We start from the raw sequence: 13,629 nt of genomic DNA, 5'->3' as shown, positions 1-13,629 counted from the left end.
GCCGCCTGCTCCGTGTCTCTCAGCTCCCCTCAGCTCCTGATCCCCGCTCTGGGATTTATGAAGCCCGGGGGGCTGATCTACAGCCAAATTATGTGGGCGGGGCACAGCTGGACTGCACTCCTATCCATCTTCTCCACTCAACTCACGCCCGAACAAAAGAGGGGAAACTTTTCATTTTTCCACCACTGTAAATGCCGGGTTTCTGTCAGGGACCACAAATCAACCCGGCGGAGACAGAGTGGAAGCTGCTGGGCTTCAACTTGACATCAGAGCGGCGGTTGGAGATGTTCTCCCAGCATGCAACTGTAGTGTCACATGCCATGTCAGCAGACAAGGCTTCTGGAGCCAAATGGCTGGCCTCATGGACGTGGCTTTTCATTTTCAATATGTGCTGTCCTCCATCAGGAAGAGCCCAGAAACAACATCTGTTTCAGTCAGCTGATGTTGTTATAGAGCGACAAAGAGCAAATAAGGATGACATTAAAATGTCTAAAAACGACTAGACCTATGTTATATATTTGTTGAGTTGTGCCCTTCCAACAGTTTTGGTGGTGGGAGGAAACCGGAGAACCCAGAGGAAAACCCCCGACTGGACAAGGGTAAATTACACTTTAATGCTGTTGTTTTCTGGGGTACGAACATCTCTCACTCATGTTCAACCTCTTATCCAGGGTCGGGTCGCGGGGGCAACAGCTCCAGCAAGGGACCCCAAACTTCCCTTTCCCGGGCCACATTAACCAGCTCTGACTGGGGGATCCCGAGGCGTTCCCAGGCCAGTGTGGAGACCTAGTCCTGGGTCTTCCCCGTGGCCTCCTCCCAGCTGGTCGTGCCTGGAACACCTCCCTAGGGAGGCGCCCAGGGGGCATCCTTACTAGATGCCCGAACCACCTCAGCTGGCTCCTTTCAACGCAAAGGAGTAGCGTCTCTACTCCGACTCCCTCACGGATGACTGAGCTTCTCACCCTATCTCTAAGGGAGACAACAGCCACCCTCCTGAGGAAACACATTTCGGCCGCTTGTACCCGTGATCTAGTTCTTTGGGTCATGACCTCGAACCTCGGTGTACAAACATGTTAATCTAATGGCAACCGGAGCTCTCTAACGTTGTAATTATGATCATTATGTTGCTCCAGATTAGGAACTGACTGATCTGTCCTGTCCTCTGGTTGAGTACAGTTGTCGGTCTGCAGCTGGATGGTGCTGTCTGTGTGAGTATGTCATGATGGGTGGAAGAGAGAGAGAGAGAGAGAGAGAGAGAGAGAGAGAGAGAGAGAGAGAGAGAGAGAGAGAGAGAGAGAGAGAGAGAGAGAGAGAGAGAGAGAGAGAGAGAGAGAGAGACAGTGGCCGGCGTGGGCCTCACTGTTCAAACATCTCAAAGTTTGCCGACGCGTCGTCTGCCTGCCAGGCCCGAGACAGCTCCGGCTCCAGGATTTCACACACCTACGTGCCACATTCTCAAACCGCCTGACACTCAAACACACACACACACACACACACACACACACACACACACACACACATACTTACAGTGTTATACAGTTTAAAAGAGCACGCTCACATCACAACGAGGCGCGCCGCGGATTCCGACCGCCGTCACGTGACCTGCACCTTGTTGCTGTGACCATGGATGGATGACTGAACGGGTCTAGATGGACTCAAAATGACCACAAAGAAATATAAAACCAGGACAAACACCCCTTCTCTGTAAAGACCAGCGTTTGAACCCACGGTTTGTTTAGAAAGCCAAAACCACTACAACATGCTGGGGATGTTTAGGCCCACGCTGCTGCATCCGTCTCCTCGGACCGTCGTCATTGACGTCACCGGGGAGAAACGCTCAGTGACCGCGACCGGAGCTCCGGGCAGTTTGAAGTGAAGCGGATGACGGGTGTGGGGGGGGGGGGTTGGCTCTGGATCACTCAGATACCCAGTCATAGCAGGCTCAGGTGGACCTGACCATGTCATACTAGCTTGTTACTAGAAGGAGGTTAAATAACGCTCAAAACGTTATACATTTTGGCGAGGAAACTGTCGTGGCCATTTTCAAAGGGGTCCCTGACCTCTGACCTCCAGATCAGTGAATGTAAATGGGTTCTCTGGGTACCCACGAGTCTCTCCTTTACAGACATGCCCACTTTATGATAATCACATGCAGTTTGGGGCAAATCATAGTCAAGTCAGCACACTGACACACTGACAGCTGTTGTTGCCTGTTGGGCTGCAGTTTGCCATGTTATGATTGGAGCATATTGTTTTATGTTAAATGCAGTACCTGTGAGGGTTTTTGGATCAATATCTGTCATTGATTTGTGTTGTTAATTGATTTACAATAATAAATATATACATACGTTTGCATAAAGCAGCATATTTAAGAGTATTAAATACTTGACAAATCTCTCTTTAAGGTTCATTTTGAACAGATAAATTACAGTTTTTCTCAATTGTTTACACACAAATACTGGTACTTGACACACAATGACCACAACATGTAACTCATGCACCAACCCCCTGAACCAATTCTGCTAAACTACAAGCACAATTCCTGCTTTACACTCAAATTGCAGTTCTAAAACACACTTTTTTCAAAACACTACACACAATTCTCTGCATTTGGCACAATTTTCATGAAGAAAATCTCGTTTTCACAAGGAACACACTGTCATTCAAAATTCTAAAGTCAATTGCCCTACTATGCACACTGACTCATCACATGGGCAAACACCTGTCACACAGTGTTACAATTAGCAATCAGAGCTTTAGCATAAAAGGGCAAACATTGCTTGTGATGTGGATGAGGTGCTGTGGCCAGACCGAAACAGAAGAGAGGATGCAGCATCGTTTTTTTAACTGTAACTGTATACAGTAAATTCTTCTGTTGTTTTGTATGTAGACCTCTGTATGTGCAACTTCGTGTTGGTTGGGATGTTCACTGTGTACATTGTTTTTGTGGGGAAAATAAAATATATTTGTTACCGTGTATTTGTGTGTTCTGAGTATGAAAACAATATTCTAAAATATTTTACAACACACTTATGTATGTACTGTCTGTAGTAATGTATGTGCTGTCTGTAGTAATGTATGTACTGTCTGTAGTAATGTATGTACTGTCTGTAGTAATGTATGTACTGTCTGTAGTAAGTGTAACACTGAACAAAAAAAGGCCTAAGTCATTATGATGAATGGAGAAGAAGTGTTTTCCATTCATCATAGTGTTTTACATTGAGCACATCAGTGTTCAACTGGTTCTTATAAATGTCTATTCATATGATGGTTTGTGTGTGTCATTTGAAAACAAAATACCATTTTGAGAAGAAATAACATTGTTTTGAATGTAAAGTTTCATTTTGCAGGAGAATTGAGGGGTTCTGCCCATTGTGTGTGTTTTTTGATTTGTGTGTAGAGTTCTGAGAGTATGAGGCATGCTTTCAGAAAATGTGCGTAAACAATCGAGAAAAACTGTAATTGCAAATTAATCAAGATTAACTACAAACAATCATGTGATGATCATGTGAATCATGTTTCCACACATTCATTTGTCCACTGACCTTTGCAGGTCTTGCCGTCAGGCTGCAGAGTGAATCCCACGGGGCAGCTGCAGCGCACCCCCGTGGCCGTGTCTTTGCACGTCCTGTCGCAGCCGCCGTTGTTCACGGCGCAGGTCTCTGCAGGTGGCGGGACGAGAGAGATGGAGAAAGAGAGAAAGAGAAGAAGGGGGGGTGTTAACGTGGGACCCCTGCTTCTGAGACGGCATGAAAAAAGGAAACTAGAGACACTGAAGGTGATGTGGGTTGAGACAAAGCTTCATGCAGTTGAAAAATACACAAACAGCAGCACGGTGGGATAAAACGTATTCTTCAGTTTCTTTCGTCATGTAGCTTTGTCAACACAGAAATGACATCACAACTCATAGTATTCATGAGTACAGACAATTCATACACATCATCATTGTGCATCATCACAAGAAGACAAAAACACACTGTGTTGATAAAAGGTGGGAGAAGAACTCTTTGGCCCAAGAGGTTGGTCCTGTATCCAAATAAAAAAGGAAGGGTTAATGTGAGTAGAGAGAAAAATAAAGTTAGTGCGAGGTTGAACGCTCTAAGTCCGGGACACACTCGCCAGGACGGGTGTATATATTTTACTCCAGAAAAATGTTCTCGTACGTGGCGCAGATAAAAAAAGGTTTTGCTGGGACTTGTGGATATTGCCTGAGCTGATCCCAAAACAAACACGAGCTCATGGTAACTCTAGCTCACCTGCCCGGCCGCTGTTGCTTTAGCAAAGCTCAGCACACACTCTCCCGACGGGCCTGGAGAAGTGCTGAGGAGGCTGAAATATGACGTCGACTCGTGTTTGTTGAAAAGGGGATTCAATAAAACTACACCTAATAAGGACGTCTCAGTTAGTACTGTTAGTACTGTTTGGTGGGTTTGACTTCAGTAGTTCCAGAGAAAGTCCTGCAGATTGTTCCTGTGTGAATGAGTACATCAGCGAGGAGTTAAAGGGGACACATCGTGAAAAACCTTTTCAGTGCTTGTGCTCATACATCTGCGTATCTGGAGTTCCTACCAACCCACAAACAGTGCAATAAGACAACCCAGGCTGTATTCTGAACCTCATACTATCCTAGAAGTACGTACTGATTTGGACAAAAAGTAGCATGTAGTATGCAAATAAAAGCAAAAAATACCCGGATGTCGTACTGATTTGGAAAAAATCTCCAGTATGCATCGTACCAGTCTACCTCGCCTACTGTATCCCACAATGCAAAGCTATGGCAACAACAGCAAAGCACCACAACAGCCAAAAACGGTGCATTTTTTTTACATTTTTCGCAGCCATCACTAAATTCACTTATATAATAATAATATTTTGCAGTTTTATGATATTAGAAGGCAAATCGAACATTTGTTCCACCTTTGTCGGTTTAGAAGCTCCACAAACTGGCGTGACAGCTAGCTATAGCGCCTGCCGTGGTTGCTACCTCGCCAGCCGGGCGGTCATGCCATGGATTTATTAAAAGAACTGGATCCAGCGTTGGAGGCGGGGCCTCCAAATGAGAGTTGCTCAGTGGCGCATGAAGCCTAAATGGCTCGACTTCCGTCTGGAAAAGTACCCGGATCTTGGCGGAGTAGCGTCCGAGATGATTGGCGTCCGCTCGGTCACTTGGTCACGGGGTCCCAACGTCACGCCGTCGTCAGCCTCGCTCTTGGTCTCACTCACATGAAAGGAGGAAGGGAAATAACTCTGGATTCAGCTATTAGGGCGTTTAACAACTTTAAAAACATATTTTTTTAAATAAGGACTATTAGAGTGTTCGTACAGGGGAGTTGATTCACCTCAAAACAAATTATCCTCTGAGTTACAGATGTCTCTTTCCCAATGTAAGTCTATGGGAAAAGGTATTTTTGGGCCCAACGGCATCACGTGACGGACACGGAAGATGCAGTACCGCCATTTGGCCACTACGAAAGTCGGGATCGACGACCGGTGCACTACCTGGGGGCTTGGGTGACGCGCACAGTCAGGTCTTTTATTTCCTTGTTGACGGATAGTTTGTTTAAATATCACAACACAGATGTCCGTTATAAATTAACAGGAACCTGTGTTTATTTGCCTTTTTGGAGTTGAAAAGCTCCACAATCGCCCGTGGGCGTAGCTCGCTGGAAAGCCGGCCAGTGACGCTCACAGAGCGGCTACAGAGCAGCAGGAAGTCTGACGGGGCAGAGAGATACCTGCTGAGACAACATGACCCTTTTGAACATGACTCTAATATCTGCAGGGAGATCAGTCCACTGGTTCGTTGCTGGAACTGAAAAAGCAGTTTGAGTAAATGTTGTGGATCAATGTTTGATATTTCTCGTCTCCCCTCGTTGATGATCCTGTTTGTCTGACTTCACTATGAGCTGTTAGAATAAATAGTTTAAACCTGCAGTATCTGATAAAGTAAACAAGCAGAACATAAACAACAATAATATAGTAATAGTGGTACGAGTTTGTTTTTATGTCCAGTGCTTAAAGAGCTGGTTTAAAGTCTCGTCTAGCATACTGCTGAATACATCACTTTAACTGTTTCATACTACTGAAGAACGCAGCACGCAGTATGGACTGTATCCTATATTAAAATATACCGTCCACAGCTTGAGAACTACCTCTGTAAAGGTGCACCATATTTTTCTCACGAGCCAATCAGAGCAGACTGGGCTTTTTCTCTTAAAGAAACAGGAGCTAAAACGGAGCGTTTCAGACAGAGGGTGAATACAGGTATATTCAGACAGACAGGATGAGAAAAATAATGTGTTTTTTGAACATTAACACATGTAAACATGTTCTAGTAGAAACCCAAAATACAAGTATGGACCTGAGAATGAGCCTGATATGTCCCCTTTAATACACGTCTGCAGTTCTTGGACTTATAAACCTTAAATTTAAAACAGCATCATCAAATAAAAGTCCCTTATTTCCTACAACATTTGGAATTCAAAGGCTTTTCCTGGACGACAGCAACATGTAAACCGCGGATGTTCCCCTCCGTTTTGGCAGCATTTCCCCCGTTTAATTAAAAATGCCAGGAGATCCTATAAGAGAAAGTGAAGGAGGGGGAATAGGAAAAAGCCTTTTCAGGCTGGCAAACACGTCCGCCGTCTAGAGGTCGGCGCATTAGCATAATGGCCTTTCAGAATGCACAGTCACAAACTACACCGGAGCCAAGATGGCTGATGCTTTCTATCAAGAAACAGGAAGGTATTTAGTAGATTTGTTTGTGTTTTCTTCGTGCAGCTCCAAACAACAATCAATCTCGCGGCTTCTTCCCCCTAATCTCCGCTTTCTAGACCGCATTTGTTCCTCGCTGTGTTTATCCGTCGAAGCTCTGTTTTCACCATTTGCAATCCTTTTTCATGTCTGGTTCTCTCTCTGGAGAAGCTCTGAAACTATTTCCAAACTCTGTCTTATAGTGTTTTAGAATGAGTGTTTGAGAATGTGTATTGTTAAGTGAACTTCAGGTCTACGTGGCTGCACAGGTGTACACAGCCATGTGCGTAGACCTGATGTGTGTGTGGAGGTGGTGTATATGGGTCAGAGTGATTTATACGGAGTACGGTCGTGGCCCTATCATTAGGTGAGGCCGGGTGAGCGCTCTCTCCAGGCCACGCCCAGCCCGGCCCCAGGCCCCGGGCCCAGGCTGCAGCACGGGAACACAGACGCACCGCCGGCGCTGATTGATGTGCTGGACGAGCCCCTCGTAACCCCCCCGTCTCCAAGCCTCCACACCCTCCGTCTAACCCTGCATAGTTTCTGTCCTAGTCTGGTTTGTGTGTAACTTTTCTCTCATGAGGAATCATCAATGATGGATTCTGGTTACAGAGTTTTGTCCTGTTTGTTTAATGTTTAATCGTTTTTCTGTGTTTTTTGTTTTTTTTACCAATTTTTACTTAAAAATAACCTTTTTTTGAATTTTATGTTTCCACAATTGCAAAAGTTGCTGTATTTTCTACTGACAGAGTTCATGAGTGTGTGTCGTGGTTTTTAGGTTCCTCTTTTTTTTCACAATAAACATTGATATATATTATTGGAACATTAAAAGAATAGTTCAACATTTTGCAAAATAGCAGCATCTCTGAAGTTCACAAATTAAAGGTGCAAAATTCAGAGCATTAATACATTAATACTGTATAGCAGCAAACAACTATTGTCTATGTAAAGATGTAGAGGAGTAATGTCTACCTGAGCAGAGAATGAAGTCTCTCTCGCTCTGTGTGTGTTGTGATCAGAGCTTCTCTGTGCTTTGTTTACATAGCCGGGCCGGCCGCACTTGCATGTTAGTGCATGTGGGTCCCTCTCCGTCCCACTGCCTAGCTAATCGCTACCTTCCGGTATTAAAACGCACAATATAATGCTGTTAGGTTAACTTCGTTACCTTTGGACAGAGCCAGGCTAGCTATTTTCAGTTTTATGCTAAGCTAAGCTAACTGCCTGCTGGCTATAGCTTCATATTTACAGTACAGACCTGTGTGTGGTATCACACTTCTCATCTAACTCTCAGCAAGAAAGCAAAGTGTGTTTCCCAAAATGTTGACCTATTCCTTTAGGTATTCATCTAATATATGCCCACTGTCCATTCAGGGCAATTGGCTATTCAGTCAATTCCCAAACTTCATTCACTTTCACTCATTTTTGTTGAACAAAAATCATGAAGTCATGAAGTAAGCATTTCTATACTCGCTACTGTTGCATGTCAGCAGGATCATGCAGGTTGGTTAGCATGTACATTTATGATTTTTTCATTTTATTTCGACCTACATAGATGATAAAGACCGGTCATTGAGTGCTGCAGGGATGACAGATTTTTTAGGCTTACCAGGAAGTTAGCATCGCACAGGTTCAATTGGATTTTTCCACTTGGTTTTGGATTATTGCAGAAAATAAGCTCCAAACAAACATTTGTGATACTTACTTTTTTCATCAGCATAATCTCCACTAATGAACAGCACTTGTATGATTTTTGAAGTGTGAATGCAATCACCAGAAGTAAAACGTGATGACGTTTTGTAGTCTCATTAAGCCACTTGTTAGCAACCGCCTTTTTAAGACACGTAGAAGCTTCAAAATTCACCAGTGGAATATTTACTGACCTATTTTACATCGTAGAATAAAACGTTAAAATCTCTTCAGCTTGTGTTAGCAACAGACCTTATTTCAGGTAACTAAAACCCATTCATAAAACCCACTGACGAGTTAACCATAAGTGCTACAATGCTAACTCATTTCCCGGTTTTAGGACTCATTCCTGCACCACTCTGTCGGGTGCTTTGAAGGATTAAATCAATATGAGAGGAGGAAGAGGGAATTGGCCACATTGTCCCGAGATGATGCACCATTTTAAGAGGATTTAAGGTTACGGGAGACCGAACACAACTCTCCTCTTGCAGACTGAACGAGGGCGGCGACTTCATCTGCGGGGATTACAATATGTCAGCAGAGAGCGGAGGAACGAGAGGGAAGATGGTAAGTATACACATGTCCGTCACACTCCTCGCATGGAAACGCTGACCGCTCTTTCCGTGAGAGGACACATGTTCTATTGATTAAAGCCGGAGAGCATGAGAGAGAGAAAACCACGTGCACTGTGTATACTAAAGCATCATGCCAAGTAACAGCAACTGCTGCACTGTTGGAAAAAGGTGAGAGGGGCACGATCACCTGTCAGCACTCAACAAGATCCCCTTTTTGCCCCCGTGATGGGCAACCTAAATCAGCTGTCAGTCAGCATAGCACTGGCCTGTAATCACGCTATATAGATACACCTACTGTGCACACACACACCTCAGCTTCGCTCCATCTGTGCTGAAGTGATGGTTTATTTGGACTCCAGGGCCGCTGTAGCACCACTGAGTCTCTCTTTTGACACTTTGCTCACATGTGTCCAGCACCTGGCTCCTGATTTTCCTTCAATATCAACATCCGTGAAACGTCTCAGAATTACTTTTCATCGAGTCGCCCACGCTCTCTCTCTCTCCACCCTCTCCTCTGCCCTCCCTTTCCCTTTGTTTCACGCTCCCTCCTCGCTCTCTCGAGCCTGTCCTCGTCTCAGCAGCGTCTTTTCATTAGAGCCTCGGTCGCAGATCCATCCGTCTCGGTCGGCGTGTTGTCCGCGCCGTGCGGCGGCAGAGACGGGAGCGCCGTGTGTCAGAGGAGGCAGACAAACTGATAGCTGTGTCAAATCTAACATACTGCTGCTGCTCGGGCTGTGCCAGTGCAGCAGCCGGAATGGCCTTTATGTGCTCTCAGCAACCACATGCATGCACATGTGTGTGTTCATGATGGAGGCACGTCTGGACTCAAACACTAAATGTTTAATTAAATACAGACACTACTCGTCATTTCACTGTTGTTTCTCCGAACTGTTGTTTTTGTCATGAATACTTTCACACAGAACGTGAATACGTCAATCGATAGCCAAGAAATTGGCCCGTTCTGAACGTACATGGGCTCCGAACGGCCATGTTACAAATGGGCACTGCATTAGTAGTATTTATAAAACACGGAGGCTCCGTAGTCAGAACCAAGACGGCAAACTTTATTACTCCTTCCAACCTTGACAAAGGCAGCGCAGATCAGATCCGCTCCGATAAAAGCCATAGACATACACATACTAGGGATGCACCGATACCACTTTTTTTCAGACCGAGTACAAGTACTTACATTTGGGTACTCGCCGATACCGAGTACCGATATGAGTACTACTCTGTGCCAAAAGACCCTCGTTAACAGCCAGCTGGAGGGTGTGAGCGACACACGGCAGGCTGGGGAGCCCTGCGTACGAGACGGTGCGCTACGACCGGCTCTAGGTCGGCTTGGAAAGGCTCGGGGCGATGGTGGCTCGCGGTCGCAGCTTTACAGCACTCCCCGCCCGGACCTCGCCGAACCGTAACGGACTGTCCTCAGTGCGCGCCAAACGTGTCGTGCCGCGGCCCAGGTAAAAGGCGCCAAAGGTCTGTGGCGATGTCGGCAACCCACCCGACCCGTCTTGAAACACGGACCAAAGAGTGTAACAATACTAGTATCGGTATCGGTGCATCCCTAACACATACACATATATTCACAGGTGAGTATTTCCCATTTTTGAGTCGTTTATTCGTCATGCTCCCCGGTGTGTTAAGGCCTTTAGGGTTAGGGTTAGTATCCAAATACGAAAAATAAGAGCTAAGTTGAAGACACATTTTTAGGATGTTGTTTGGACTGCGTGGACTTTTATCCAAAGACCTTTACAAACTTCACAGACCAGCGTTGGCAGGCTACCATGTACGTTATTTAGGGTTCAGTGTCTTGCCCATGGACACTTCGACTTCTACCTGCTGAGCTTGCCCACGGACACTTTGACTTCTATCTTCTGAGCTTGCCCAAGGACACTTCAACTTCTTTCAGAAACCTGAATGGTGGACATCATGATGGCACAATGGTGTCCTCAGAGCCTTTCAAATCTTAGACCAGGTTTAAGTCACTAGCCAGACGTGCTGCTGCTGTGGCTGATCCTATTGAGGAGGGGTTGATTTGAAAGGAAAACTTCCATACAGAGATTAATAACTTTTAATCCCAGGGAGGTGTCCATGACGTACAAGTGGAGCGCCATCGGGACAGGTGACATGCTGGTACAACGGGAGGTGAAGCAGGGTTTAGTGACGAGTGAGGAGAAATCACAATATTCAGTTAAAAAAGGTAATTGAAGGAGGAGAGAGAAGGACAGAGAGGTAGAATAGGGACGAGGAAAATCAAATCCTCCACTCCTCCTCCACACCGGCCAGAACCTGAAATGAAACGTTTATATACAGTAAGTATGGAACGTGGTGGTTTAACAGACTACAGACTGTCGGACACCGGGAGGGCTTTCAGATGTACCTCTGTCTTAGAAAATAAAAGAAAGGTTAAATTCAAAACAGTAGTGCTTTGAAAAAAAAGTCTGATTGATCAAGTTGTAGTAAAAACATTCACTAATTTATTGAAGGATGAGTTGAAGATCTGAAAGCAAGAAGTGGCGGGGTGCAGTCCCTCAGAAACCAAATCATTCCTTTTTTAAAGTAGAAGTCCTTAGTCTTATATTCATTGATAGCCACAGGGTTTCCGCCAGAAAGGTTGTTAGGCTCAGTGGCAAGTATCTTTTGACGGGGGCCAGCGACAGACTGATGGAAGGAGTACGGCAGGGCCCTATATTTTCTGTAATAACAGAATCACAGATATAACACAAATTCCATAGAGAGTATGACTTACTGACAGCAAAGAACATACACCGATCAGCCATAACATTAGGTCAGAACGGGGCACCCTGACCGGTCTGCGGCTACGCAGCCCCATACGCAACAAACTGCGATGCACTGTGGGCATTAACTTTTCTTCAGCAGTTTGAGCTCCAGTAGCTCTTCTATTGGATCGGACAACACGGGCCAGCCTTCGCTCCCCGCGTGCATCAATGAGCCTCGGGTCTGACCCTGTCGCCGGTTCACCGGTTCTCCTTCCTTGGACCACGTCTGGTAGGTCCTGACCACTGCAGACCGGGAACATCCCACAAGAGCTGCAGTTCTGAAGATGCTCTGACCCGGTTGTCTAGCCAGCACTATTTAGCCCTTGTTGTCAAAGTTGCTCACATCCTTATGGTGGCCCATTTCCAACACAAAGTTCAAAATGTTCACTTGCTGCCTAATGTATCCCCCCCCACTGCCAGGTGCCATAACCAGATAGTCAATGTTATTCACTTCACCTGTCAGTGGTCTTAATGTTATGGCTGATCGGTGTATATTGCCAAGAAGTGAAAGTCAGTTGTTCGTTCCATTGCAACATCAGCGTCTGCCAGGCGGGCCTTGCTGGCGGAAATCCTGTGCGATCCCTTAGTATTTTTTAGGAGAGACAAAACACCCAAAGACCAACTTAAAAACAGGTTGGATCAGGTTTGACCAGTATTTCGTAAAGTGTGGTCCAAGGATGTCCAGAGCCCCCCCAGAGAAAAAGCAATATTTGACTATTTTCGTCTTGTGTTTCACTTTCCATCATCCCACCAAAAGAACAAAAATATGATGATAAAAGTCTCATAGAATGATAGTTTTGGTAGCAAAGATCCATTTGGTCACATTTGGTTGTCCTGTCTACACACAAAGACTAACAAATGACTCACTAAAGTAGAGAAGACTGGGATGTCTGAGGTTTTTATCCCACTTCTGAGGATTATTCTGCCAAGTACAGTGCAAAACTTCCATGGTGTACTTCTGTAATCATGGGGAAAGTTGGGTCCGCAACCTTTTCAGGGGTTTTTGCTTCGTTAGTAAGGTATCCTATTTTTGCAACATGGGTAATCAAAAGTGAGGGGGAATGGAACACAAAATATTTGGAGTTAAGGTGCAACTGGGAGAGTAAATGTTAGTCATTGAGAAAAACCTTCGAGCCATCCAGAGATTAGGGAGGACCGGTTTGAAGGGAAACAGTGACCTCTTTCACTCCGTTTTCATCACGTTAGAAACAACAAAACTGACTGTGGGAGACACAGTGGGCATCAAAGATTTATAAAAAAAAAAAAAAGAAAATGAACAAAATAAAGACAGAAAGAGGAGGAGGACGAGGAAGAACGGAGAGGAGAGGAGTGGAGTCGGGGGATACAAGCACAAGCGCCATGGCAACACATAGAAAGAGGAAGAAAAGAGTTACCCATAAGTAGCCGCCGTTTCACCCGCTTGTCCACATCAGCTACTGACGTGGCATTGAACTCAGAGCTCTCAATTGCAGCCTCATCTTTCTCTAAAACACAAGTGACAAGGGGACAAACAGTGAGCAGCAGGTTAATGAGAAGCCCAAATGACCAGACCTTCAGCCCCTCTTGGCGTTTTGAGCAAAAAAAAAAAAAAAACCAAAGCCAAGAAGCAAGAAGCGATGAAGAAGCGCCAAAAATCCCTGTTAGAGTGTTAATCCCCAAACAAAATGATGAATCCCCCAGAGCAAACAAAAGAACAAAACCAAGATAAATGAAATGATCAGTGTCAGTGTGTAGCTTACAAAATGAAGCGGTAGGTAGGTAGGTAGGTAGGTAGGCAAGTAGGTAGGTGGGGAGGGGAGGAGGTTCAGGGCTTACATATGAAAAAAGTCAAC

General features: G+C 45.3%; 1 protein-coding gene across 5 annotated transcripts in view; it reads right to left on the bottom strand.

The window, feature by feature from the left end:
- The window catches only part of scube1 (signal peptide, CUB domain, EGF-like 1), a 104,837-nt gene that overhangs the window by 29,038 nt on the left and 62,170 nt on the right, over window positions 1-13,629 (bottom strand). For 3 of the 5 annotated variants that reach the window (XM_074624890.1, XM_074624886.1, XM_074624887.1), the window contains exons 7-8: window positions 13,192-13,281; window positions 3,546-3,662 (exon numbers count right to left, since the gene is read on the bottom strand). In XM_074624890.1, the coding sequence (XP_074480991.1) occupies window positions 3,546-3,662; window positions 13,192-13,281 (207 nt within the window). The remainder of the gene's footprint in view (window positions 1-3,545; window positions 3,663-13,191; window positions 13,282-13,629) is intronic. The other 2 variants (XM_074624888.1, XM_074624889.1) reach the window with 1 other exon arrangement.

This window comes from Sebastes fasciatus, chromosome 23 (genome assembly GCF_043250625.1).
Source record: "Sebastes fasciatus isolate fSebFas1 chromosome 23, fSebFas1.pri, whole genome shotgun sequence".
In the NCBI taxonomy this organism is placed as follows: Eukaryota; Metazoa; Chordata; class Actinopteri; order Perciformes; family Sebastidae; genus Sebastes; species Sebastes fasciatus.
This window is presented reverse-complemented; position numbering and strand designations above follow the sequence as displayed.